This window comes from Cyanistes caeruleus, chromosome 9 (genome assembly GCF_971803275.1).
Source record: "Cyanistes caeruleus chromosome 9, bCyaCae1.hap1.1, whole genome shotgun sequence".
In the NCBI taxonomy this organism is placed as follows: domain Eukaryota; kingdom Metazoa; phylum Chordata; class Aves; order Passeriformes; family Paridae; genus Cyanistes; species Cyanistes caeruleus.
This window is the reverse complement of record NC_141709.1, coordinates 23402661-23430206: the sequence shown is the minus strand read 5'-3', so window position 1 is coordinate 23430206 and position 27546 is coordinate 23402661. Positions and strand designations below refer to the sequence as shown.

The following is a 27546-nucleotide window of genomic DNA, read 5'->3' as shown; positions in this document are numbered from 1 at the left end:
TGACAAAAGCTAATCCTGTGTGTACTCAGGATTTGGGACCCTATATTTTAAGTATATTTTTAAAGTATATTTTTATATATTTTAAGTGAGGTTTTAATTAGACTTCAACCTCTTGTGCCCACAATGTGCATGAGTGAAAGATGCCCTTCGGAAAGCCACCTACTGGGTCAGCCAAGCAGTGGAGGAGTTAGAGGAGGTTTCCGTAGCTCTGATGTAAGGATTATTTGCTTCTTTCTTGATATTTGCACAGAGGTGAGATAGTTAAGAAAGAAGTGAAAGACTTGATCTATTTTGATGGAATATATATAGTAAGCAAGACCCTAATATTGATACTAAACCATAATATGATACCTATATATGTGTGTGTGCTTCATTAAAATGTATGTCAAAAAAGAAAAAAAAAAAAAAAAAAAAGAAATGGAAAGAGAAATATTTTGTTCCTTTTATACTTTAAGGAAAAGTTAATCTGGAGAAAGTTACTGTAGTAAAAGGGAAGGCAATGTCTTTGTTAATTAGCAGTTCATCTTCAAAGCTTGACTGATAGGTTACACTATGGCCTCTTGCAATTGAATTAAAATTCAGACCCACTCAAGTTCTATTTTTACCTCCTTTTTCCATATCAGAATAATTTGTCTGGATTTAAGACTTCAATTTTGCCCAAAATATTGATGTTTCATAATCAGAAATGAACTTTTGGTTAGTGCAAATAGTCTGTTAGAGAAGAGCTCTGTGGCTCCGGATGCAATTCCCGAGAGTGTCGCTTTATGATGATGCGGTGTTAGTGATGAAGACAGGTAGTTCTACAAAGAATCTGTTTCTCTTGGGTATTTGACAGTTAAGGTCTTTGCTTCAAGAGCTGCTGTGTGTGTGTATGGTGCCTTGCACAGTGAGGGTTCACAGTGCTACAGTAATATAAATAATCAGTTAGTAATTTAGCAACAAATTAGGAATTAATTTTAGAATACCTGGAAACACTCTTCTGACTACCACAGCTGGGGGGAGATGAGTTGTTGATAGAGGAATGTGCACTGATGAAAGTCTAATCTTTGGAGTTTGAGTTCTCTTTTTCCAGTGAATATTATCTGTTCAGAAATAAAACTTACAGTTAACATTCTGGTCCTCCATAAGCTTTTTTTTGTATGGGCATCCATCGTGGTAAAAAGCAAAGTTCTCAGATAAATGTGAAATGTGTGAAGAACAATGTAACATCGCCTTTCCTTCCATGTCAATATCAAAGAGGTAGTGCTTTAACTGCCACAATGACTGCAGACTGTGGAAAATTTGAAAGGATATCAGCTGATGTACATCAGTGTGGGTTCTGTCAGCTGAGTATCCAGTCCAGTGTTCTTCCCTCTTATATTATCAGAGTTAGGGTACAATCTCATGCTAGCTATTCTTTCATTTTCACCATAGCAGTAAAACAAAATGTCTTTATAAAAGCCTATGCTCACATCCCAGTGTCACAGAAATACAATGTACACCTTTACAAAGTTGTATCATATTTCTGATTTAAACATAAAAAAGACCTAATAGTTTTTATGAAAAATTTAAGCTGCTTTCAGACAAGGTTAGATGAACTCCTTTCAGTATCTTGTATTGAGAAGGTAAGAGCTAATCAAGAAATTTCTTCTGTATTCACCCACAATACATTTCACTAAAATATGCAGCTAGGAGTAGTGAGTGCCCTTTAATACCAAAAGAAAAGGGTGGGAAAGCCTCCTTAATTAAATCTCTTCAGGGATCCTGGATTAACTGCAGCTCTGTTTAGTTTATATCCTCCCTGTAGAAAAATGTGCAGACCCAAGACAGCAAATATTGATTTAAATGGAGATGCAGGGAAAAGGCCCTGTTGTCTTTTTTTCTTCCACTTGGCACAGTTTTTAGTTTTGATTCACTTTTGGTTACAAAGGATGAAAATCTAAATCCTTCTCTGCTCCCTTTCACGCTGTGTGAAAATATTGAACCAGGACTCAGCAAACTGGATGCAGCTATTGCTGAAGAGCAGAGCACATAAAGCTGCCCTCCAGAGGACTGTGGCACCTGCCCTGAAACCTGTGCCAAGGTTTCAGCTGTCACTCCCTTTGTCACAGCCACCAGGGATTGCAGTAAGTCTTCAGCCTAGCATAGTCCAATGAAAAGTGGGGAACAGTGGGATGGGGTTACACCAAGGTGTCACAGCCAGGGAAATTTTGGGATTACTCCCCATTTGCTTCAACCACTGCTAGCATAAGTAATTGTACTGTGGAGCAAGTGCTCTGCTGCCATTGACCAGAAGAGCTGCATTTCCCGATAAACAGTCTTTCTAGGCATGGAATGAATTTTACTCAGGTGATTTTTGAAGAGAAAAATGGCTGTGTAAAGACGCCAACAGCTTAGCTCTCAAACCTGCTTATGTGAATTTAGTTTTCCTTCATTCTGAACATAATTGTATGTTTGTAATGGGTGACATTTCTGTGCATCTGTCCTGGTTTACCCACACATTTGTTCATCAACAAAATCCAAGTGCAAATGGAGATGTGTGGAGCCATGTGCAGCTCCAGCAGGTCAAGGTTGTTTGTAACTGTGCATAAACTGCTCGACTGCAGACCCCAGGGGACAAGTGAAACCCAGGCACTCTCAAAAGGCATCTTCTGCTGATAACTTGAGTGTATGCAATAGCACGGGCTGTGGCTCAGACCATAGTCTGTACTTAAGAAAGGGAAATTAAGAATCTTGACTCAAGAGAAATCAAGAGAATATGTGTTTCTGGAAACAGAAGGATTAGCGAAGAGAGTGGGGAAGGAAAAAAGTTTGGAATTGGGATTTACTGTTCTGTAAACAGTTGGCACCAAGACCAGAGTTCTTACCTGAAGACTCAGTGCAACCTGTAGAAGCCCAGTAGCTGTAAGAAATTCATCTATCAATTCGTTCTCTACAGGGGATGCCATTCATCTTGCAGAGATTGCACAGGTTTGAAAATACACAAGAATCACCTTGAAATATTATATATGTGCAATATATAGGCTGGAGGACTTAGTTTACAATTATAATTCTTTAGTCTTGCTTCTCCTCTGTGTGCTTTGCAGCAAGCTGGACCTCCATGATCACCCTTGATAAACAGGAATTCTGCTTTTCTTCTTTGAGCTCAGCAGCAGAGGCGTCTGAAGGAGCCCTCTCTGCCTGGGTGAAATAACTTCCTTGTGTCATTGCCTGAGTTCACAACTGAACTGAGATGCATCAAAGTCGGGTCAAGGAATCAGAAATAGGGAAACTACAGAAGACTGGAGAGCAGAAGTCAATTTTCTCAGGCTGCTGACTTTTCTTTTCCCCCCTTTGATTCAGGTTTCCATGAGTGTATTGAATAGACAAATAAAGAAACGAAATAAATTAGAAAAATGTACACAACACAAAGATTGGAAATATATCCATAAATTAAATACCCAAACAGATGCTTCAGGTATTTCAGTACTTGTAGTAACAAACTAGTCCTTATTTCTAATGTTGGTTTGGCCTGTCTTGCCCAAAATAATAAGTAATAGTAAGTCAAATAGTTTCAGTGTACTTTTAATTAGATGCAGTTAAATACAAAGCCATCATTTCTCTGCTCCTTTTTATGGTCATTCATAAGTGTCCTTCCTGACTTTTTTTCAATGCCATTTTGACATTGGGTTTATTAATTGTTAAATCTCCTTTTAAATCAGATTGTGGGGGGAGATTCTCCTGGGCAGTTTGTGATCTAGGAGTAGCCTTTACTGCAGGTTTATAACAACCTCAACTGAAATGGACTCTTGTCCCTTTGTTCCACTGGTCTGGTATTAATATAAATAGAAAGCAAATATTTCTGGAGATAAGTTGAACAGTATGCCACCCAACTGCAGTTTATTTTCAGGGTTCACAGTAAGGATGATCTACCAAGAGTTTGGGCTGGCTGGAGTGCATCACTTCTCCATACCCAGGTACATCTTGCTGGGCACAGTCACTGCCTGAGTCTGGAATGTGGTCTGTGCTGTACATAATGCATTCCACTTGTTTAAGCTTTGCATAAAACTATACATAATGGATAATAAAACATCTGTCCTTGTATAAATGTTTCACTTTTCAGGATGACCTGAAGCACAATGTATGAGACAGGCTGCTCACTGCTAGAGGGGCATGGCTGTTTGTTATTAGGTGTCCTGCACCATTATGGAATGCAAAGCAAACATGTGTGTACATTCACACACACACAAAAGAATGAATAATTATAATAAATGGCTGCCTAACAGGTATTTTTATAATGCAGAAATAGCAACCATTTTTGCCAGGTAAAATCAATTCTCTGTGCTTGCATCTTCTTTGCCCTTCTTGTGCTCTTTTCTTCTGCAGAAAGTATTTAAAGAAATAATTAGCAACAAAGCACTGTGTCTTAGAGAAAACAGAAATAAATCCGGTCTAGGGCTGATATTCTTCAGGATTTAGAGTCTTGCCCTTCTCATGTACCAAAAGTACTTCCTTTGCTCCTTTCAAAAAAACAGCTCTCTGGTGAAAGAAGTGTGTGTGCTCCTCAGGGGAGAGGTGAGAGCCTTGCTGTTCTCTCACGGGTGGGTGCATTTTTCTGTCAGCTCATTCCAATCTGTCATTTACAAATCTACATCTGATGTGAAGAGAAAGGCAGAGACCAAAACCGTGACTTGGGGAGTGTGGGTGTTTAATTTGGCAAAGCAGAAGAGTTTTTTAGCAACTGTACTCAGAGATGCTTCCTCAGGAGAAAAAAAAATAAAAAAGAGAGGTCTCAACATAAGTATAATGGTAGCATTAATTTGGTTAGTATGGAATTAAGTAGTGTCTCACCAGTATGCACTGGCAGATACTTTCTGTATGGTTAGTTGTAAAGAAATAAAGAAAAAATGCAAAAACCATGAGAAACCCAGGGAGAAAAAGAGCTGATTGTCTTTACCAAGGGAGTACAGAGGAGACATGTACCTTCCACCCTCATTCCCAAGGACCTGTCATAGATGAGGCTGACACAGGGCATGTGACAGAGTGCCAGGCAAAACCAGAGTACCCTGACCCCCTCCCACAGGATTAATGGTCTCTTGATGCACAGAGATAAAAATAAGAGACAGTTAATAAATAAGAGACAGTTCTATTTGAACATAGTCCAAATTAATCCTGACTTATTTTTGAAAAATTTCTGTTTCTGTTGAATCATTTTAACAAACATTTTTGTTGGAAGGGTATCTTACATTATAAATCCTCTACTCCATGTATTATAGGTCTCTTAGTTTGTTTAGACCAATACTCTTATTTATACTTATTTATTAATCAAGATGCCTGACAAGCTGCAGCAAATAAAGCTGCTGCTGATTCAGTGGTTTGGTAGGAGAGTCATCTGAGGATTAGATTCTATAAACAGCCTTTATGAAAAGATGTACTTTTTGTCAATTAATTGGCCTGGAGAATTTTGTCATTTCAATCTGTCATTGTTGAATTTTACTTTACTGCAATATTTTGAAATTAAGTCAAAGAGGAAAAGTGTCTATCTAATGCTTTTGGCAAGCTCTCTGTTAATTAATAGCTTTTTGAAGTACTAAATTTCCTTGGTTTTTATCTTAATTAACACTCTTAATTGACCTTCTGTGATCTCTAGTTTCTCCCAAAAGAATTAAAAACCAGACTTCTAAGTTCTTTTCTGCAATCAGATTGACATGCAATTGCTTGTGTAGACATCTCCTCTGCCTTCCCAAACATTTTTTCATTTTTATTTTTTACCACTGAAGTCCCCACTGGATATAACACTCCATTGAACCATAGAGCTAAAATTGATTGTGCACATAAAAAATCCTGGAACAACTGAATGAAGAAAAGAACTTCCTGGAATTCTGTGCTAAAATCAGAACTAAAGTGACAACAAAACTTTTACTCAATTTGAACTCACCTGCCCTGGATCACCAAGAAAATATTTTATGTTCTTCCATTTACCCCCAGTGATAGAAAGAATAAGTTTTTCCTTCATTTAGCCTAGATCAAAGCACAGTTATAGATGTCAAAGAAGACTAATTCAATTGCCAACATTTTTATGGTGCATTCTCTATCCCATCTTTTTTATATCAATTTCTTATTCTTTTTGTGAAATAGTGGAAAGTTAAAGCTGAAGAGCCCTGTCTAATTGCTTCTATTTTAAATTAGTTTTTAATTAAAGCTTTATGTGTCACATATTACAACTCTAGCAATCCTAAAATTCTGTTTTACTATTTTCTTCTGAAATATAGAATGCAAGACTCTTTCGTAACATGTTGTGAGAAACTGTAATCAGTTTTTTCTGCTGGAGTTTATGGAAGGCATTACTAAAAATGCAAATTCTATGTTTTGAGACTTGAAACTTTCAAGTAACTATTAATCTTGGAGCTTACTTTTATATTCTGAGATTAAATAATGACATTTTAAGCACTTAAACCTTCACTAAGAGCAAGATAAGCAAGCATATACTTCGTTTCATGCATTTTAACTAAGTTTATTCCACTGGTCTTTTCATGTCCTTAATGTTAAGCATATGCCTATGTATTTTTCTGAAATGGTGGATGGTATTTAGCAGAATGAATTACAACCAATAACTATAGTTTCTTTAAGAATACTAATAAAGTAGGAAGTATGCAAAACAAGCTTTCATTTTTAAGGTAAACAAAGTAACTTTTTGTGAGCATTGCCTTTTTATTGCTGCACATTATTACAGCATTCAGCTGTAAATCATGTCTTGAAAGCTAAGCCATCTTTTTTAAAATAGTGCATTATTTTCTTCAGAGCTGTTGAGACAATTTCCTGTCCAGATCTGGTACCCCATTAATTTTATACTATTAAAAACAGTCTCTCTGAGCCCTAGGAAACAATTTGGGGATTGTTGCACACAGATATATTATTCACAATAGATCTGCCTACTGTAGTTCTACAGATGATGTTTAACAAACTCCTGTTTACCCGATTTTGGAATTAATATCCTCCTTCCCCCCTATTTGTGTAGTTACATAGATTTATGCTACACATAAATGGAGGATTCTTTTATTTCCTATGTGTAAAATTTGAAATTTGAGTGCAATTACAGTAACAAGAAGAACTCTTTTTCTAAAGTCTCAAAAAACCCCTGACCAAGAAACATGTAAAACTCTCCTGTAGAGAGGGAAATTGAGTGCACAGTGTTAGCATAATAGCAAGGGCTGAGACATTACTTTGCACTACAGTTTTATGGGATGATATTTTAAAAGGTATTCAGAGATTTATGGCTTTTTAGGGACAGCTAAAATTGTTTTCACATTTCTAGTATTGCTTTCATTAGAATTTTGAAAGTATGTTTATGGCATCAGATTGAATTCTAAGGTGTTACCAAATCATCCAGAATCTCCACTGCTTAAGTATATTCCCTCATATCCCTGTGTATCTTCAGAGGAAAAAATGGGATGAATATAAGTGCTTTGGTTTAAAGTATATAATCTGTATTCTGTCATGTACTTCATCTCCCAGGGAACGTACCTGGGAACTCACTCTGCTGTTTTTATTTATCCTGCCAGTGCAGTATATAGATGAGAGGACTAAGGTCCAATGGTGTTAAAACAAGACATGAAATATTGATTAATTCTTTTTTAAAATTCCTTTTTCCTCCTGAGTATAGCAAATTTCAGATGCTACTGTCAATATAGTGCTCTCCAATAAACCTCCATTATTGGAAGGGTCCTGATCTTCATCGTGTTCGTGTAAGTGGTTATTATGATTCTAAAATGCTTTGAAAGCTCAAGGCCAGTGTTTTCCTGGTGCAAGAGCAGAAAGCAAGTTAGAAGCAATGCAGCCTTTTATCATGGCAGAATGTTATTTCGAAATAACATGAATTGGATTGGGAATTCTCACTGCTAGACAGTAGCAGAACATTCTGGTTGAAGAGATGAAGATCCTGATGGGACAGATAAATAGCTCTACATTTTCCTGGCTATCAAGGTGTCAAAAAAGAAGCACAATTCCAGTTGGTATCCACATAATGAGACATGGGTGTTTGACACACTGCCTTTAGTTTCCACTTGTCCTTCTTCAGTTTATTTATTATTTTCTCTTTATTTATTGTTTCCAGTATGATATTTACAAAAACAGCTAAACAGATTCTTAGCTGTTTCTCCAAGGGAAAGTCTATTTCAGGAAAGGCAGGGGTAGAAGTTCACTCTGGCTCACCCATGAAGGATGACAGACATGGGCAAGAAGGAGAATATTTAACTATTTTCAGTGTTCTTGGACTCACCTCTGGGAATCGAGGTAATTGTTTTTCACTAAAAAAACCCTAAGGTTTATTTAAACTGGATGGACTGGAGTTTCTTTAGGAGCGTAAAGCTCTTGGAGCTTTTCTACTATCCATAATCAAAGGTATTACAAAGAGAAGGAATTTGAATCTCAGACCTGTATGTGCCAGGTAATTGTCGTGATAAAAGTTGTACAAATATTTTTTCACCCATTGTCTTAAATAATATTTAGTTCAACTTGTGCAAGGAAGTAACACAGAATCTGTACCAAAAGCTACTGATTGGTGTATTTATGCAGGAGGAGTGAGGCATGAGACTGGAACACATTCTTGCTCTGAACCAGGAAAAAACATCTGAGGTTGGTTCTTTCGTCTTACAGGGAAGTTGGGGCTTATAGGCTGGGTAAATTGCAATAGGGTTTTTTTTCCACATGAAAATTTTATTCCTACCCCAGGATGAAAATGTTTTCAGATTTTGTTGGTGGCAATAACTGATTTTCACATAGGCTTACTTGGGAGTAAGCCTCTTATACAGCAAAACTTAACTGTGTGCAAGCCTTAGGCTGCTTTAACTTAGGATGGAGAACAGACTGCTCCCTGCCATACCCAAAAGCTAAGAGCTTATAGGTGTGGCAGAAAGCTCATATATCCCCTCCTCTCACTCACACCCAGCTCTATTAAGGTGCTCTATTAAGACAGTTTTGTGAGTTTTGTGGTACCTTTCTTTGGAAATGAGGCATTTTAAAATATTTTAGAGATAATTATTTTCACTGATTTCAGTCAAACTGAAAGCAGTACATGCACAAAGCTGGACTTCAACCAGTTCATAAGCAGCAAGGGCTGAGTGTGCTCTCACTACTTGTTGAGGTTTGAAAGCAGTGAGTCTTGCATGCCCAGGTTATCTGGGTAACTCCTCTGACTCCCAGTCCCTCATTGGTAACATTTGTGTGAGCAGAGCAAACAGGATTTGGTTTGTGGTTAACAATGCATGTGTTTGCTCAGACAACCAGTCTGTGAGCCAAATCCTTACACATGCAATTTTTCTCACTCGTGCAGGTCATACTTCTAGGCTGATTGAATATATCTAGTCATTTGAGCTGAGAATGAATCTGTCAATCTGGGCACTATCCTCTTGTGGTTTTTTCTCTCTGCTATGTTAGCTCAAAGAATCATAACACAAAATTATGTAAGGGGATATGCACAAATTTTGGTTTTGAGAACCTTATATTAGATGGCTTTGTACCAAAATATCCTTGGAACACTTTACATTACTGTGTGAATTTTCAGGTCAAGGATAGCCCACTGCAGATTAAGATTTTGCTTGCAGAAGGAGATGGTACCTACTCAATGCACACACCACAAATTCCAACAGTACTTTGCATTTTGGTAAACTTTATCTCATTTCACAAACTCCACTAATTGCTATCTTTCAGATGTGAAATAATTTTCTGTTTTACTGGAGATGTATTGTTTGACTTCCAATATTTAACATGGTATTTTTTTTCTATGGACAAAAGCTGGAGGCCCCAAGCTGGGAAGAATGAGAGTATATCTATAAATAATTCAAAGTAATTGTATGATTTTGACAGATTTTCAAGCTGCTTAATGCTTTTTGTCCCAGGCAATAGATTGTATTTCTTTGATAAAATGTTGATAATTTCTCATTGCAATTTATTTTGTGTATGTTGTATTTTTACAGAGTCCAGTCAGGTTCGTATCTCAGCACGGGTTGGTTTACCTTAATTTTGGCTATGGATGCCTGCTATGGAATTCACGTCTATGGGATGATAAATGACACCTACTGCAAGTAAGATCATAGAAACTTATTTTCATGCATCTACAATTCTGATGTCTTGTCAAAATTTCACAATTGATTTTAATATCATAAATCCAAAAAATGGATCAGGCAGTCATTTCCCAGTGTTTTGCATTGATATGACACTATTGTCAGCATATTCACTCCTGATATGGCATGTGCTGTTGATAAAATAAAAACATTTACAAAATCTAACATCAGTTGTCATAAGGAACTATTTTTAATCAAAGATATTTTGCCGTTTCTGAATTAGCTGGAAACAAAGTATGCTCATATTCTTTTGATAAAATATACTTGCTTCCACTGCTAAAATAAATCTATAGAGGAAAAAACGAATACATTATTTTCTGAATACCAAACACACCTGGAAGTGAAATAAAATGATTAGCCCAGGATAGTTACCTGAAATTACATTTCACCACCATTGAGCCACCTATTTGAACTTTCTAGGTTATATATAGCTTGTTTTGAGTAGTAGAGGTTTCTAATTAGACAATAAAACAAGTCCTGTGAGCTTTATCACCATAAACTGACATAAATTCCAACCAACTGCTGTTGCTGACCTTACAGTGACAGTGGATTAATCCTATTGTCAGAAGTATAAGTCTAAACACAATTTTTAAAAGTCGATGTTAAATACTTTAATCTACTATGTATGGTAGAAAAATATAAAATGAAACTATTCTTCATGTATTCAGAAAAGCAGGAAATGTCATGAAAAATGTATGCTGCTAATGCATACACAGCTATTCTGTACCTAAGCTGGTCCAAGTCCTGCATGTAACCAGTCCAGTGGGTCATGAGCTCCTCAAGTCAAGCCTTGGTGCAGATTCTCATTCCACATTCTGTGTCACTCCAGTGTGAGACTCATTCCTGGCAGAACCTAAAAAATGTCACAAACAACAGAATTTGAGTCACAGCTGTTTAATTAGGATATCTTAACATTAGAGGCTGACTTTTTAGAGCTTGCAGATCTCACTGATTGAGTCATCCAGATGGAATGAACAGAATGAACATATGTTGTTCTTTGTTTATGAAAACACACAGTAGGCACCCTGAGATGAGGGGTGACAGGACTAAGGTTGTCCTTAGAGAGCTCAGCCAGGCTGGCATTGCATAGCCCTGATGTAAAACCAGTCAACAGAATGATAGCACTGTTGGCAGCAGAGAAGGATGTCTCCTTAAAGCTGTGATTCTGACTGGATTACCTACTTATACTGGATGTTATAACTGCCTTGTTCGGCCAGTTCAAGAACTAGCTCTAACAGCTGGGACTATCCCATGAGAAGACTTTCCTTAGGGAGGGAGCCTTGTGAGCTGAGTTATCACAGGTTAAACAAAATGTTCAGTGGCTGTAAGAGCCAGCCCATTGACGTCTTACTGACAAGATTGGTGTATGCTGAGAGATACAGCAAGCTTCTTCTGCCTTAGGAAAATTCCTAGAAATTATAATGAAATGAAAGCCCTTACAGTTTAGCAAAGGAGTTTAAGTGCTGACACATGGAAGGGATTTCAGATCAGTCATAGAATTGCTTAGGTTAAGAAAGATCTTTAAGATCATGAAGTTCAGTTGTTAACCCAGTACTACCAGGTCTGCACTAAACTGTGTCCCAAGTGCCACATTTGCACATATTTTAAATACATCCAGGGCTGGTGAGTCAACCACTTCCCTGGGCAGCCTGTTCCAGTACTTGACAGCCCTTTTGGTGAAGAAATTTTTGCAAATATCCAGTCTGAACTTTCCATGATGCAGCTTGAAACAGTTTCCTCATGTCCTGTCACTTGTCCCTTGGGAGTAGAGACCAACCCTGTCCTCATTTCAACCCCCTTCAAGCAGTTGTAAAGAATGATAAGGTCCCTCCTGAGCCTCCTTTTCTCCAGAATGAGCACCCCCAGCTGCCTCAGTTGTTCTTCATGGGAGTTGAGCTCCAGACCCTTCACCAGCTCTGTTGTCCTTCTCTGGACTCCCTTCAGCACCTCAGTGTCTGTCTTGTAATGAGAGGCACAAAACAGAATACAGGATTTGAGGAGTGGCCTCACCACCTGAGAACAGGGCACTGCCAATCACTGCCCTGGTCCTGCTGGCCACACTATTGCTGATCCAAGCCAGGATGCTTGTATCTTGTATTCAGGTATATTATATATTTGTGTTCTTCTTGAAAATAGTACTTAAGTATACCTTTCTTCTCCCTAGGTCAGAAGGCTTTCGTAAAGTTCCCTACCACTATTATGAGCCAGGAAGAGATGAATGTGAGGAATACTTTCTCCATGAAAATGCTCCATATGGAGGCCACAGGTTTATCACAGAAAAGAAAGTATTTGCTAAGTGGGCCAAGAAGCACACAATAATATTTACTCATCCCAACTGGACAGTGTCTTGATACTGGTTTACTTAACTCTCCCTTAACAGCATATTACAAAAATGTCTCAGTTTACAAAAGTTTTGCTTACATATGGCTGGCCTTTCTCAGCCTAGGTAACACTAAACTAAAAACCAGAAGACAAGGAGGGTGTTGGTTCAGCTGTTAAGCAAAATTAATCATCTGTGGAAGGCAGACACATTGTTTGTTATTTCTTAGGGTTTTAATCCACACTATGCACTTTATACTTTTAACTGGATTTTATTTCAAGACAGGAGCAGTTAAAGACAGATGAGATTTCCTGTATATACAGGTACACACAGGGAACATGGTGGTCCTTTGAACATTGTCCATCATCTCAGATATTTAAAATTATTATTTGTAGCTCATTTGCTCTACTGAAGCACTAGTTCCATTTGTGGTATCAGTAGAAATTTTTGGCAAGAGAAATGTGAGGAAAAATACAGACCTCCAAGGTCCACGAGTGAATAAATTTTAAAAAACACCTGAATATATTGATACACAATATATTGTGAGCACTTGCATATATGGTAAAATTAGAGATGAGCTAAGCATGGTTCTTGAACTGTACCCAACTCTCGAGAGAAGATACTACCTGCTCAAGATTCCTGATTAATTCATAACTTCTGAAATGCAGCTTCCTTCCATCCTGGTCAGTCTGCACCACCTGGGACTATGTAGTTTGTGCTTTTTGAAGCTGTTGTCCCACAGTTCAGCTCCAACAGAATGGCACTTGGCAAAAAAGATTGTGTTTTGCTGCCCATGATGAAGCTTTGGCTGTTTTACCAAGCCTACTGTCAGTACCCAAGCTGGTGAGTTTAAAGTTGTCTCATGAATATCTCAATTTACTCCAGCTGTGCATTTGACTTGCTCCAACATCCAAATAACAGTATTTTGACAGTATTTCTCATGCAGCCATCATAATTTATTTTAGATCTCCAGTTTCTCCATCTTTAAAAACAAGGATAGTGTCTATCTACCTCACAAGGGAGTTGTGAGGACTAATTTAATTTAATTTAAAGCACTTTCCTGATGCAGAATGCTCCATATCATTTATTCTTATCACAAAAACAATGGTACCTGTCATTTATTCTTGTCTGTTGGGTATTTGAAGAAAGTGACAGTGTGTCTGGCTATGATGGCAAATTGTTCTGTGCATCCGCTTTCCTACTGAGGATAATTTGCAATACTGAGTTCTATCAGCTTGCGTTGCTTCAGATGAAGTTGAAAGAACTCCCCATCTCACAGTATTAACTGCACATTAAAAGGCAGTTCAAGAATCTTAAAATATACTCATCTCTAGTTTAAGTATGTATTTTAAAGCTTACTGTCATGGAAAGTTTTCAACTACAGCAGACTCATTTGTGACATGACCATAATTCAACTACACATGTGAGTTTTATTTGAACTGTATTTAAACTAATGCTTTAAGTTTAGAATGTGTCCTATGAATATCTTAACATCTGGAATGTCAGACTCAACACTGTAATAGCCAATACTGTGAACACTTGAAGGAATTATGTGTGGAACATGTCACACAGGGTTTACTCACACTACTTAAACATTAACCAACAGGAAACTTTGTATGCTTTTGTAAATCAAGAAAAGGGGAAAGTAAAAAGCTATTTTTACATGTAAGTATTTGTATACTGACTATTTCCTATTGTATATTTGTATATATAAATCTATATTTTATATGTTCATTGCATATATATTCTTCATCAACAGCTCCAACTCATAGGATAGGGAGGAAATCTCTTCACCAGTATTCCTCCTCCTGATCATTGGTTTCTTGTTCCTGTTGGTAGGTGATTCCAAGGTGTCATCTCTGTTGCCCCTTCTATTTTCTACCAGAAATGAAGTTCTCTGATTTTATTTTTTAATATAGCTCAGCTTTCACTGCTTACTTTAGTACTCTCTTCTGGTTGTCAGACAAAGGCTGGGGCCATGCTTATGGTCTTGGATTAAGATCTATATTCAAACACAGGCTTTGTCGCAGATTTCTGGCATAACCTTCCTGTTTGGAAAAGGAGAACAATAGTATTTTCCTACTTCCTTTCTTGACTGACTTTTTTGAAAGCTGTTGAGATCAGTATTCCCATTTTCAATTCATTTGTATAATGCTTTGAAGAAAAGGTACCCAAAGTGTCTGAAAATTACAGGCAATGCTGTGATATACCAGTAATTAAAATTGGCTGTTTCTTGTCCATGGAGTTTAAAATCAGCTGTAGACTGATACAACATGGGATGAAATCAAAAGGGGAAAAAGGGTCATGGCTGGATGAAGAGCTGTAGTAACAAAACCAGATTTATCACCATATGCATCTTTTCAGTTCAGATGGGTGGCTGGATATATGGAATGCTAATAAAAAATTGTAAGGCAGGATTTGAAACACGCAGGACATGCAGAATTAGGAAGAATGTTCCACACATATTTTACAGGACAGCCTAGGAAATCTAATCATTCCCTTCAGAGAAGAGGAACTGAGAAGAAGAACATCAGGCCAACTGAACTTCTATTTAGAAGGTTTTTGGGTTAATAGATACTACTATGAAAGTGCTGCACATGGAAATTGTTTGGGTGGGACAGACTCACATGGAAGTGTCCTCATGAAACAGTGTTTCTCCCCAAAAGTGTTTCTCCCCAGTGAGCATAAGGGCTCTGCCTGAGTTGTGTTCAGCTGCTGTGAAACACCTGTGAAAGTTTTTAAGATAATATTTGCCAGTTCACCATAAACGTGTTGTAAAATATGTGCTTCATTCTGAAGTTCTTTGAAGAGTGCTTGCATGCTACATGAAACACTATCACAAAGAATAGCTAAGAAAAATACAGCTCTAAGAACATCTAAACATACACAAAATTGAGAACACAATTAGAGTTCAGGTGTCACAGAGCAAAGTAAGTGTTGCTCTCTGCCTGGATTTGCAGTAAGAGCCAATCTACTTCAGAAACATTGCAGCAGAAACATTCGTACTAGAGAAAATAAACATCAGTTCTCTTATTTAAATGAGCCTGTCTTTAGCATAACTTAAATGCATATTTACAGGGTTTTTATTATATGAGTAAGTAACTGTGACCACTGCATTAAAGATGATTCTACAAAGAAATTACTTGCTTGAAATCTGTTAAAAACCAGCTGTGGTACTAAAGAAATAATGTCAGTACTTGGATGTGTATAAGGGATCTTGGTGGTTCACCTGAGAGCAGTTAAGAAATCAGCTGAGAATCACTTATTAATTCTTTAAGATAAAACTACTACAGTTTACCTGAATGTAATCATATCCTAATTGCTTATTCATTCAAGCAGTCCTATTTTAATCAGCTACTCATGAGTATAAAACAAGCAGGGAGTTTACTTGAGGTTTTCAAAATGCATTTTCATGTTGCTACTAATAGAGGAATGCTCAAAAATAGTTTGGCCTTTTTTTTTTTTGCCATTAGTGAGCTGAATAGTCATTAGAAGTTTCTTTTAAAATGGGGGGGTGGGGAGGTTAAATAAACTCTTTTTAAAGAGAGGGAATAAAAGGGCACAAATGGCTTGGTTTTAATAAATGTTTAAATTTTAATATACTTTATGTTTTATGTTGTGTTACCTTCTGACTTTTTGTTTCCAAAGTAGAAAGTTTAAAATAGGAGCAGAAATTTTCATTAAAAAAAAAAATCTTTTTGACCAGCTAATTACTATTCATAGATAATTGACTGAATAAAATTAAAAAGTGTTGTTTTTTCTTTCCAAACTGACATAACAGACATCATCCCAACCTTTTCATCCCCATTAGATGTCCAGATCACATCCTTCTGCTTATACCAATGTCTCTTCTCAGAAAGAAGAAAATTAGTCTATGTATCCGGCCAAATTCCCTTTCCATCTGGGCTGGGAGGCTCCATCTGCAGTCTGCTCCTATCAGTTACATCAGTAAATGGGAAGGACTGATGGAGAGCTCTACTTAGGAGCAGATGGTGTTCCAACTTCTAAAAAATGCCCCTAAAGTGCTTTAGGCAAGGAGTACCCGTTGATCTCTCTTGGAAATACTTTACTAAAGTGTTCAGTTTCTTCGAATGCCTTTAGCTCCTGTGCAGAATAATTGTCCTACTCTCTCTAGTAGGAATTACCAGCAATGGGAAAGCATGCCCTTTACAGGAAAAAATGGAGGCAAATTCTGTGTTGTTAAATATTTCCACATAAACACCACCAGGGATGAAGAAGTCAGCCTGACACAAATTGTCTGAACACTCATTGATTTAGGATTCTCTGAGGACTCTCTTCAAAACTAATGGAAGTGGTTTTGGGAAGTTCATGAGTACAGCACCTACACCAGTAAAATCTTTGCACTCCTGGGTGCTAAGGTAAGCTGTGTTTTGTCTGGGAAGTACCATGTGCACATAATGCTTTGCAGAATTAATAAAGAGAAGCCCATCCAACTCTTGGAGGGCTGATGCTGGTGGTCTTCCATTATTCACCTGCTTGTGGGCTGGACTGAAGTAGGACCCCATGCAAAGATAGCTGGTAGCAAAGCACAGATGCTCAACCAGAAGATATGTCCAGGTAAGTAAGAATTAAATAAGTGATCCCTTGTGAATTGTAACTGGATGTTGCTCTTAATAACTAGACAATCAGAAGCACTTTACATATTGATGCTTATAATTTGCTGTCTTTTTTTTCTGCATGTATGTCAGAAGTAGTGTGTCTTTAGTTGTGCTCAAGCAAGCCTGGAGTTTGTTCATGATGAACCTTAGGGTACCCACAAGAGGGAAACTCGGTGTTAGTGTCACACAGGAGCTGTCTGTGGGCATTGTGATGTACTGTGGGCATTGTGATGTACTGTGAGCAACAGTCATGTATTTACTAAAAAATGTCCTCTTTTTCCTGAGTATATTTAGTTCCTTTGGGGAGGAAATTTCAACATTCAACAAAAATTCATTTTCAACAGATGTGTCTCGTTCTGTTCCTTCTTTCCTGAGAGGATGCACAGGAATGAAACTTAACCATAGAGGAGTGAAGCCAGCCACCAGATTAATACATATTTTTCTGGCTATTGTTGTGATTTATATAGCTAAAGTCTTAGGGAAGGGGAATCTTTTTGTAAACCTTGTCTAGCATAATCTACAGAAGTCTTGTGTGTCTGTTCTGGATTAGAGTCTCTTAGACAAACCCTCTAGAAGGGGCTGAAGGAGAAAGAAAAGATCTTCTTCTGTGGAAGTCATACTAACATGTGTGACACATCTGGGCCTTCTCCCCCAGCTTTTGTAGGTCCCCATCTAGCTGCAGCTTTGGGCCCTTTGGAGCCCCACTGGAGAAGAATTCTCCATCTGACTTATGCAGCCTGTGATCCACACAAAGCCTGCCCATCCTCCCCTTCTGTGGATGAGGAAAGTGCTGAATTCCCCCTGCAGATGCAGAGTCAGAGCAGGGACACACTTTCCTGTCAGCAGCGTGATTTGCTTGGGGCACAGTCTCACCTCAGGTGCTGAACTCAGTTTCTTGGAATGATAGGAGAGATATCACTGGGTTTTGTTATTGTTTGTACTGTTAACTCACAAAGAGTTACTATTTTATGGGTGTCTTAAACAGCTGATTTCATGTCTTTTTTAACATTGCTAGCTGCAATTTCTGGGAATTCCTCAAAATATGCAGCTATCAACATCTGCCACTGCTGTTCTAATTTACTGGAGAGACTGTAAACTTGAACTAATGCATGTTCTTACCATGTATTATGCATGATAGCATGTTACACATTTTATTCTTCATTATAATAAATAATGTAAGTTTTGTGTAAGCTTAGTTCAAGCAGCAGAAGTAGTACTTTTTCTTTCTCTCATATCATGTGTTGCCCAGAGCACTTTGCTGGAGCTCTGTGAGTGCCATTAGCAGCTGGCAGCAAATAAACTGTTGAAACCAGTCAGAAAATAATTACTAAATTTGACATTTTTCACTGAAATATCAGAAATAGTTCAGCTTGCTTTTGTGAACCTACTCTGGCATTCATAATCACAATTCTATGTTCTGTTTTAAGGAAATCTCACATCCTGAGTGTAACTTGGGAATGATTCTTTTTGACAGTGACGATGTTAAGAGGTTAAGAAGGACAATGATCACAAAGTTTTTATATTTATGGGAGTATCTTTTTAATGGGAATTGAACATGTAGAAGATTGGTTAAGATGTCTGCAGAGTTTTTCATAATTTTGCTACCGAAAATAGTACTTCTGAAGATGGTTGAACAAAAAACAAATTGTGTGCCCTGTGCCCTCCTTATACACACACACACACACACACATCTGCAAACACGAGTGTCTCTAGGGAACATCCCTTTTTTATCAGGTAGGGGCAACTAATAACAACTAAAACTAATCTACATGGTAAATAGAGCTTATAGTACTTGTTGATAAATGTTTATTCTGTGTATGTCCAAAGCCTGCATCTGTTTTAGCAAAGAATTAGCTTAGCTGGATAGGATCTGTAGCCTGAAACTGTTGGTGCTAAGGACCTGATCTTCACACTTATCTTTAGTTTGATCCCAGGGGCTGAATGCCACTAGTGATCGGAGCACATCCTTTGTTTACATCCAAAAGGAATTTGGTGCATATCCTCAGGAACACTCCATCGTGCAAGCTAAAGCTCAGTTAGTGAGGCCACTGGACTGGACTGTCCCACAGGAAAGTGGAATTCCTGCTAGAACATATTGTAACTCAGGCTTTGCATGGGTATTTTTTTTCCATGGGTATTTTTCTTTCAAATTTGGGATCTGATTCCTCCTGTCAAATCACGGGAATCAAAGGCTTCTGATTCTTCCTAAATTTACCATCCAAATGTGCTCCATAAATCAGGAGTGTGATATAGGACAAAGTGATCCAGCATTGGTACAGCATTGTAAGTGGTATGTTTGATGAAGTTAATGTGATTCTGCTCGTGGATGTAATTTTATCCTGAACATGCGGGGTGCTTGCTAATGCATGCATTGTTTTTATATACTGCGAGACACACAAAAATTCCCTTCATCATTTTCCCAGGGTAATTTTGTTCCTGTGGCCTTCCAGTTGTATCTGTATATGTGTGCATATATGCATTTATATACAGTGTGCAAGCATTCTTCTGTTCTTAGAAAGTTGCTACTATATGCTGCTAACGTAAACTTTTTTAGGCCGTTCATGTCACACAATTTATTACTTGTATTCTTTGGTTGCCTTTTTGTAATGCTGACAAGTGTATTGATAGCAGATACCACTGTAGACTAGGAAGACTTTCATACTATTTGTACTTACTTTGTATGTTTTCCCATGTGTTTTCTTGCTATATGTTACTTAGTTTTTGCTACCATTTGGAGAATGTGCTTCTATGTATTTGCAAAATTGTGCCTGGATTATTTTAAAACATGAATAAATGTATACAGTTTTTCAGTTGTCTGACATAATTTATGCATGATTTTGTGCAAAACACTTTTATTCTTGTTTATGTATACGCCACTAATATCTGACAGTTCACTGAACTCAAGGAAACAAAGATATTTTTTCTTGTGTTATAAATCAGCTGTACACACTTTAAAAAAGTTTTAAGGCATCTGCCCTAAAAATATTCAATAATGTTGGGTTAACTCAGCCACAAAAGCTACACTTACAATAACTCATAATTGTATTTCTGTGTGTTAAAATACATTGCAGGCACAAATGCATTTTGTGAAAAAGGTCCATTGGATGCTGGCCATAAAGGGCATGTCCTTGCCAAAACGTCGTGGTCTCAGGGTGAAGCCACTGAAGCCCCAGGAGTGGACACTGAGTATGTGCTCGAAAGAGCTGTGTAAGTTTGAAGGGCTGGGGGAGAGATTACATTTCAGGAAAAGGTGCAAACCTCTACTTGGAGCTACAGTGTTGACAAAAATGTGAGGAGGACCTACATAATTTTTGTTCCCCAGTGGACCCCATGGTGCTAAGGGAGGAAGTGAACTCATTCAGCCTCTGCACTCTAATTTATCTTATTTTCCTGTTCCCTGCTAAGAACATGATTAACAAGCAACAGCTTTGATCTGTAAATCTTAACTTGGTCTGTATGTGCTGAAGTAAACATATGTAGAGTAGTTTGGTTTGTGAGAGATTCTGAGTTTATCTGTCAGCGCTGGCATATGTAATGCAGCAGCTGTTACCACCTAATTTTGGGCCAGATTCTGGTATATACCATTTAGAACTGGGCTATTTTGTCAGCTACCAGAGTAAAGGAAATGAAAAAAATATTTCTATGATAGGGATAAATAAAGGGAGGAAATGCCTTTTACATTCTCAGCTTTGAGGGTCCTTCAAGTCTGATATGCTGCCAAGGGGCTTGTTAAGAATTTGTGTGTTACTTTTTCAGGCATACTCTTTGCATAAACCATAATGCTCACTTCAGAACTATTACAGTGTGAGCTCTGAATGCATATTAGTAGCATGATGTAATATGGATTTGTTTCATCCTTTTTCCATGCACGATGGTTGGATATATTACTCCTGAAGCACATCCAGACATGATAGTAGTGACACAGGATCTGCAGGTGAGTTTATTTGACTGTTTGTCATAGGACCAGATAATCAAGTAAAAGATAGTTAATTAGCCCTCTTAGAGCTTTCAAACCCCCATAGAATAGCCAGCCTAGACTCCTGAAGCTTTTTCTCCTGCAGCTTTACATTTGAATCTTATTTTATTAGTTTGCACCAGATCACCCAGTAATACTTGTCAACAGTCTCAATTATATTTTCTTTTTATTACAAATTTCTTCCATAATGACTGAGTCTTCTGTTAACCTTTGTGTTTTCCTCTAAATTGCTGATAAAATGGTGAACTGGTGTATGCCCAGAAAGCTGTCCCAGCAGAATACCTGTTCTGTGATCATTCCCCATTTAAATTTCCATTTTGAAATGTCAGTTAACCAGTTTTCCATTCCTTTAATGTGAGACATGTCAATTTTGTATTATCATGTTTTCTTAACTCAAATGTCATGAATACCACATCAAATGTCATATAGAATCAAAGTGTATCAACAGCGTTGTCTTTCACTTGTACTCACAATTGGAAAAAAAGCCAGCAAATGTGTTTGACAGTATCTGTTTTCCATACTGCACTTAGTTTGGCATTTAGCATATTTCTCCTCTTTAATTAGTTAGTAATTGAGTCCCCTGTCAGCCATTCCATTACTTTACTCCAGATCAATTTCAGACTGACAGGACTGTAATTATCTAGGTCATTAAGTTTATCCTTCTTAAATATTAGAACAACATACGTTTTCTTCCAGTTTTCTGGAACCTTCCCAATTGTTCCAAGACTTAGCAAAAAGCAGTAATAATAATAGAGATTCTGCAGTCAGCTCTTGAATAACTCTTGGATACAAGTTATCTGAAGTTTCCTACACAAGTGTTTTCTTACTTCAGTAGCTTCCATTTAATTTTTTCCCTTTTTTTGTTTATTTTTTGCTGTTGCCTGGTAGTTTATCATCCTCATAGAGTATCATCAATTGTCTGTCTTTTTCTTAAATGCTGAATACAAATACTTATTGAACATTTCATTTTTGTCTTGGTTACTCTTAAGAAATCTTCCACTTCAATCTGATAAAGAGCTGGTACCGTTGTCAGGGTTCCTAATGTTTTTGAAAAATACTGTCTTTAATTCTCTGGCCATAAATTTCTCCTTACAACTTGGCTACACTTACTGGAGGAATTATATATGTAATGCCTCAGTTCTACTCTATATTCAGTGTTATGAACCACCTTTTTTCATTTCATTGATTTACAATTAAGTAGAGATTTTCATTAACCCTTTGATCTAAATATTTTTTGAACACATACAACTTCCCTAATTTTTCAGCTAATAAATATTTGTATTTTCCAACTATTGACCTGTTTTCTCTCCTAGCTGATTCTCGTTTTCAGTAATTTCCAGGTTGGTAAAAAGACTGCACCATCCATATAACTCTGGGTTTCATTTTCATTGTGCCCATAAAGAGCAATCAAGTTATCATCATAGCCCCTAATATTAATTTACTTCTCTTACCAAATGCCTCTGATAAGTTTTCATTATTTCTGAGATGCTGTCTCACAAAATTCTCATTCTTGGAGAGTTCTCCATTTTGGTTTAAGAAACGCTCATATAGCATGTTCAATAATTCAGTAGAGGTACCAGCATCGTGAAACTTCAGGCATATGTCGGGCAGGCTGCAGTCTCAGATGATTGTGCAGCCTTTTTGCTCCTACACATTACAGAAGGTGCAAAGGAATCCAGTCATCCTGCTGTCTTCTATGATTTGGTGATTTGCAGACAGCAGCTACTATCCCATCTAGTGTTTTATCTGTTAGAGTATTGATCCACAGCATTCACATCATTTGCTTCTGAGCTGCCAGTGTCCTGAAAACAGACTGTGGCTCTTTTGCTGTGGAGTGCCACTCTTCTTCTCCCTCTCTCTACTTGATCTTTCCAAAAATAGGTTATAACTATTTATTTTAATGCTTCAGTTATGCAATTCTTACCATCTGATTTCAGTGATACCTGCTACACTGAATTTATAAATATGTAAATTTAATTCCTTTAATTTTTTTACCCAGATTATCTGGTATTGTTTTAGAGAAAATATACTACTTTTACATTCTTAATGAATTTTGGTTTTGCCATCTTAATTTCACCCTGAAAGACTGATTGGATTTGTGGGTTTTTTAATCAGTTCCTCTTTTACTACTTATTTTTAGCCTCTTTCCTAGCAGGCTGTTTGCCTTTCTACAGAGCAGGAGACCACCTTATGGTGCCATCCTTTCACCTGCATCAAAAGACAGATGCTCCATGTTCAGATTCTTTCTTTCCTGTCTTCCTTCATTCACCAGCCAAGGATAATATCCTGAAGGATCACACAGACATTCTTCTTCTTAAGCAATGTTCAGGGTTCCCTGACCTTGTCTGAGGTCTGTGAGACAATCCCTATGCAGCAGAGCCACTGATGCGTACAGTCTTTCCAATCATCTTTCACCTCCAGCCTTTTCTCTGAATTGGCTGGGCTACACATGATCCCTAACTGTCCCTTTCTGGAAAACACTTCTGCCTCTGGAGAATTCTGGAATTTTGGTGGGGGTGAACTGGAGATGGAGGGAACTGTCTGTGCAAAGGAATGTGTAGGCTGTGTTAACACATCTGCTCAGGCCCTTCTGTTTATTGCTGCACAGGGTAACCAGACCTTTGTGGGCTGCTCTGTCCCTAATTAGCAGCTCCCATCTCTCCTCAGGACAGGCAGAATTTGAGAACTACGGGGATTGGGTTCTGAGACTACGTTTAAAGTGAGTAAAGGAACTGTCAAAAAATGAAACATTAAGATTTGGCTTGTTTTGATTGAAATTGATCAGAATCTGCATCTTTGTATGGGAGATTTAAATTACAATTAGCTAGCACTCTTCACTGGCAAAAGGAAAACATTCTACCAGAGAATTTCTGATTAACTCTTCTCCTGTCCAGAGGAGAGCTATCCAAATTAATTGCCTTTGACAGGTGAGGTCTGTCCTCATTTTGGTACAGAAGATAAGGTACTGGTTACGACACAACTGGGTAGACTTGCACAGCTTTTTAATTACAACAAAAGCACTTATCACAAATGTCTTGTAAACTGAGTGTCAACAGTGCTTGGATTGCAGCTGCCTGGCCTTGGGGTTTGAAGGCTTACCTCTTTAATAGACATGATGAAACATTATCCTGCATTCTGTGACCAACTTTGCCTTCAACCTGTTTTTATAATGTCTTATAGTTCATCAAGCCCTACTGCATAGGCCTTAAAATAAGGCAAATCAAATCAATTTGGTCTCACATTGCCTTTTTTTGTCAGCACTCTAGAAAAGATGCTCAGTGCATTGATCTGACACAGTACAAGTTGCATTGCTTCATCATCTTTGTGACCTGATGAAAGACACTTGATGTATGGTGATGTCAGTAAAAAAGTAAAAAATCTGATTGCTGCCTTGTCCTGTGCATTAGTTCTGCAGAATAGGAAGGGAGCAGAGCAAATACTTCCCCTGAACAGACTGTATAGAAACTAAAAATCTTCCAGCACCTAATTTTGCAGAATAAATCCACATGGTACAGTACATAGCCCATGCCATGCAGAGATATTCCTCCTGGCTCTGAATGAACAAAACGGGCCTACATACAAATGGCAAAGCATTTGTTACATTTTTGCAAGGAAAAACATGAAAAAAATCTGTCAGAGCACAGCCTTGCAGCTCCTGGTTTCTCTGGCCTGTGCTGGGAACAGCAGGTCGAGTTACTTGGAATTGTGAATCACTTGGTATTGTGTTGATTAATTCACACACACACAATTTGGTGTGGTAAAAATATCATACACTAAAACATACACTAAAAGATAAAGTCACTGTCATGTACCTTTTTTCTGCAAGTGTTGTGGAAGGAAAAGGAGACACCAGAGTTTATACTTGCACAACTGGATGAAAGCTGCATACAGCAAGCACCTTGAGAACATCCAGTGATTGTGAAGGGAATAATTACGAACACTAAAATTATTTTAATTTTTCTTATTTCTTCATGCTGTCTTGAAAAAGATCAGTTCTTTTTATCAGCACCTCAAAGATTCTTTCCCAAAAAAGTACAAAGCAGACTGACAAAAAGTTTCTGAAAGTGGTTTCTATTACATGAAAACAAGAAGTGGGAATTTAAGAAGGGCAGAGAAAAGAGTGAATATTTAAACTAAGGACATTGAGACCTAAAATTCCAGCACTTTATGTACTGTACTTCTCACTGGTATCAATGGGAGCACTTACTTAAAGCTTAGTACAGGATTCAGGGATTCCTTCATATCTGCAAACGACACAGAAAGAAAAAGAGGCCAGTCTTTTTCTGGTGTGAAGCCTTTGTTTTATCTTTCATGATACTTGAAATGGAAACCAGCTTTAGTGTCAGAATTCCCTTCCTCCCCCCACCCCCCCACCCCTGGCAAAAAGAGGACAAGGGAGACAAACTGCATCATTTTTTGAGGCAGCCTTGCAGTCCTTGGGAGTACTAAAATGTGGAAAGTACTGTATTAATTTAAGTGTATCCCTAGTGAATGGGATCATTTAACAGCACCTTCCCCTCTCAAGTATTTACTTTCTTGAATAGATTATTAGACAGTGAGGGTTGAGGATACAAACCTTGAATCCTGAAAGCATGTGTACATGCTGAAGAGGTATTACAATGAATTATAAGTGCTGGTAACAGTTTAGAATCCAAAGGGCTGGTGACCTTTGCTTTTAAAAACATGCTTTAAATGTTATCATTCTACAGCACCATCTTCTCCACTCTATCTCCTAAATGCTTTTGGACACACAGACCATGGGATTAATTATATACTGCAAGCAACAATTCATGAATATTTAACACACTCATTTATACTTAATGAATAAATTTGCATTTTGACAGTGTTATTTAATGTGGTTTAAGGAAAAACTGCTCATTACCTTTCAATTTTGTAGATTAGGAGAATGTAATTGGAATGATAAGGTAGGAGAGAAGCCGCATGATTGTTTCACACCGTTTGTTCCCACAGGTTTTTTGATCAACACGGCTCAGTTTGGTTTGTTCGGAGGAAGTTTGTCAGTCTCGGTTACTTCGTCCCGCTCCCCTCGGGGGGCTGAAGCAGCGAGGGCCGAGCTGGGCGGCAGCTGCCGCCCCCCGGCTGTCCCGGGCGGTCCCTGGGCCTTGGGCAGGGCATTCCGAGCACGGAGAGCGGGGCTGCCGCCCCCCGGCTGTCCCTGGCGGTCCCTGGGCCTTGGGCAGGGCATTCCGAGCACGGAGAGCGGGGCTGCCGCCCCCCGGCTGTCCCTGGCGGTCCGAGGGCCTTGGGCAGGGCATTCCCGCACGGAGAGCGGGGACCAGCGCTGCCCGGGGGCTGCGGGAGGGGCAGAGGGGCCCCGGCAGCAGCACAGAGTCTTGTGGCGGTGGCGGCACTGCCCTGAACCCGGCGGGGCCCGGGGCCTGCGGTGAGTGCGCTACAGCCCCGGGGATGGCAGAGGCTGCTCTGCGGAGCCCTTGCGGCCACCTGTGCCCAGCTCCGTGTGAGCGGCTCCGTTGCCCGGCGGAGCTTGCCGGGCCGGGCCGAGGTGCGGGGCCGCGGGCCCGGCCGGGCCTGCCCACACAAGCCCTGCCCGCTGGGCCCTGCAGGACCCGGGCACTGCCCGCCGTGCGGGGCTCCGAGCGCTCCCCGTGTCAGCTTGCACAAGGCTTTGTCCGTTCGGTTTTTAACCCCTGCAGACTTGGTCCTTTTGAGAACCCTCTGTAAAAAGAAAAGAAACAAACAAATAACCCCAACCCCGAAAAACCCGCAGTTCATCTTGCAACAAAACCTCGGAACAGATCTGTGTACATTTCAGCAGTTCAGAAGGAGAAGGAGGTGAAAATATAAATTATTTTCTTCTTTTTGTAGTCTGAATTTTTAAGCCTATCTCATGATTTGTAGGAAGGGTAAGCAGTGAGGAGGAGGAACAACTTGTTTAGGTTTTGTTTTGTCAGCAGTCCTGATATAAAGAATCTGTCCCATTTAAATTTCATGGATTTTCCCCCTGTTATTTTAATAGTGCTAACTACAAAACCTTAGTAATTGGGTATCTTTGCTTTGCCTTTTAAGCGTGTATTTAATTAATTCAAATGTTTCCTTAGGCATAGAGATACTATAAATATTTCTTAGCTAGCACAAATGAAAATAATCAAAAATAATCAGAAGTTTAAAAAGCATTTCCTAGGACTTGGTCTTATATATTTCTGTATTTGAAGAGCAATAGAAGATAATATCCCCAGGTTCCTACTCTTTAATACCGAAGTTGATTTTGTAAAACAGTTTTAAAATGGGTTACAATTTGCTTCTGTAACAAAGTATATGCATTGTTTCCATTTGTCATTTTGAAGTGCCATATGGTGGCAGATACTAATCCACAATATGTTGCCACAGTTCTCTCTGATCTCTCTTGAAAAAAACATAATTACACAAATGGAGACTTGACCTTTCGTTCAGCTTTAATGGACTGTTTTCCGAGCACATTTCTAATCAAAGAGAATTGCATGAAATGTTATTGTCTAAGTTGGCTACATACATCTTGTCTGGGAAAGGGAAAAATTTTCAGGCTAGAACTGG

General features: G+C 38.5%; 2 protein-coding genes and 1 long non-coding RNA gene across 3 annotated transcripts in view; 2 read left to right on the top strand and 1 right to left on the bottom strand.

Moving 5' to 3' along the window:
• ST6GALNAC3 (ST6 N-acetylgalactosaminide alpha-2,6-sialyltransferase 3) overlaps positions 1–19828 on the top strand; it is a 217933-nt gene extending 198105 nt beyond the window's left edge. Inside the window, exons 4-5 of the mRNA XM_023932599.2 lie at positions 9933–10040; positions 12244–19828. Of these exons, the coding sequence (XP_023788367.1) occupies positions 9933–10040; positions 12244–12430 (295 nt within the window). The 3' untranslated portion in view covers positions 12431–19828. The remainder of the gene's footprint in view (positions 1–9932; positions 10041–12243) is intronic.
• Positions 966–26575, bottom strand: LOC147651680 (uncharacterized). Its single transcript, XR_015273628.1, has 4 exons — positions 25877–26575; positions 10807–10932; positions 5897–5979; positions 966–3310 (listed from the first exon to the last, which is right to left on the bottom strand). It is a non-coding gene; the product is annotated as an uncharacterized LOC147651680 (long non-coding RNA).
• The window catches only part of ST6GALNAC5 (ST6 N-acetylgalactosaminide alpha-2,6-sialyltransferase 5), a 119841-nt gene continuing 118629 nt past the window's right edge, over positions 26335–27546 (top strand). Inside the window, exon 1 of the mRNA XM_086841407.1 lies at positions 26335–26808. The gene's annotated coding sequence lies outside the window, so the exon portion shown is untranslated. The remainder of the gene's footprint in view (positions 26809–27546) is intronic.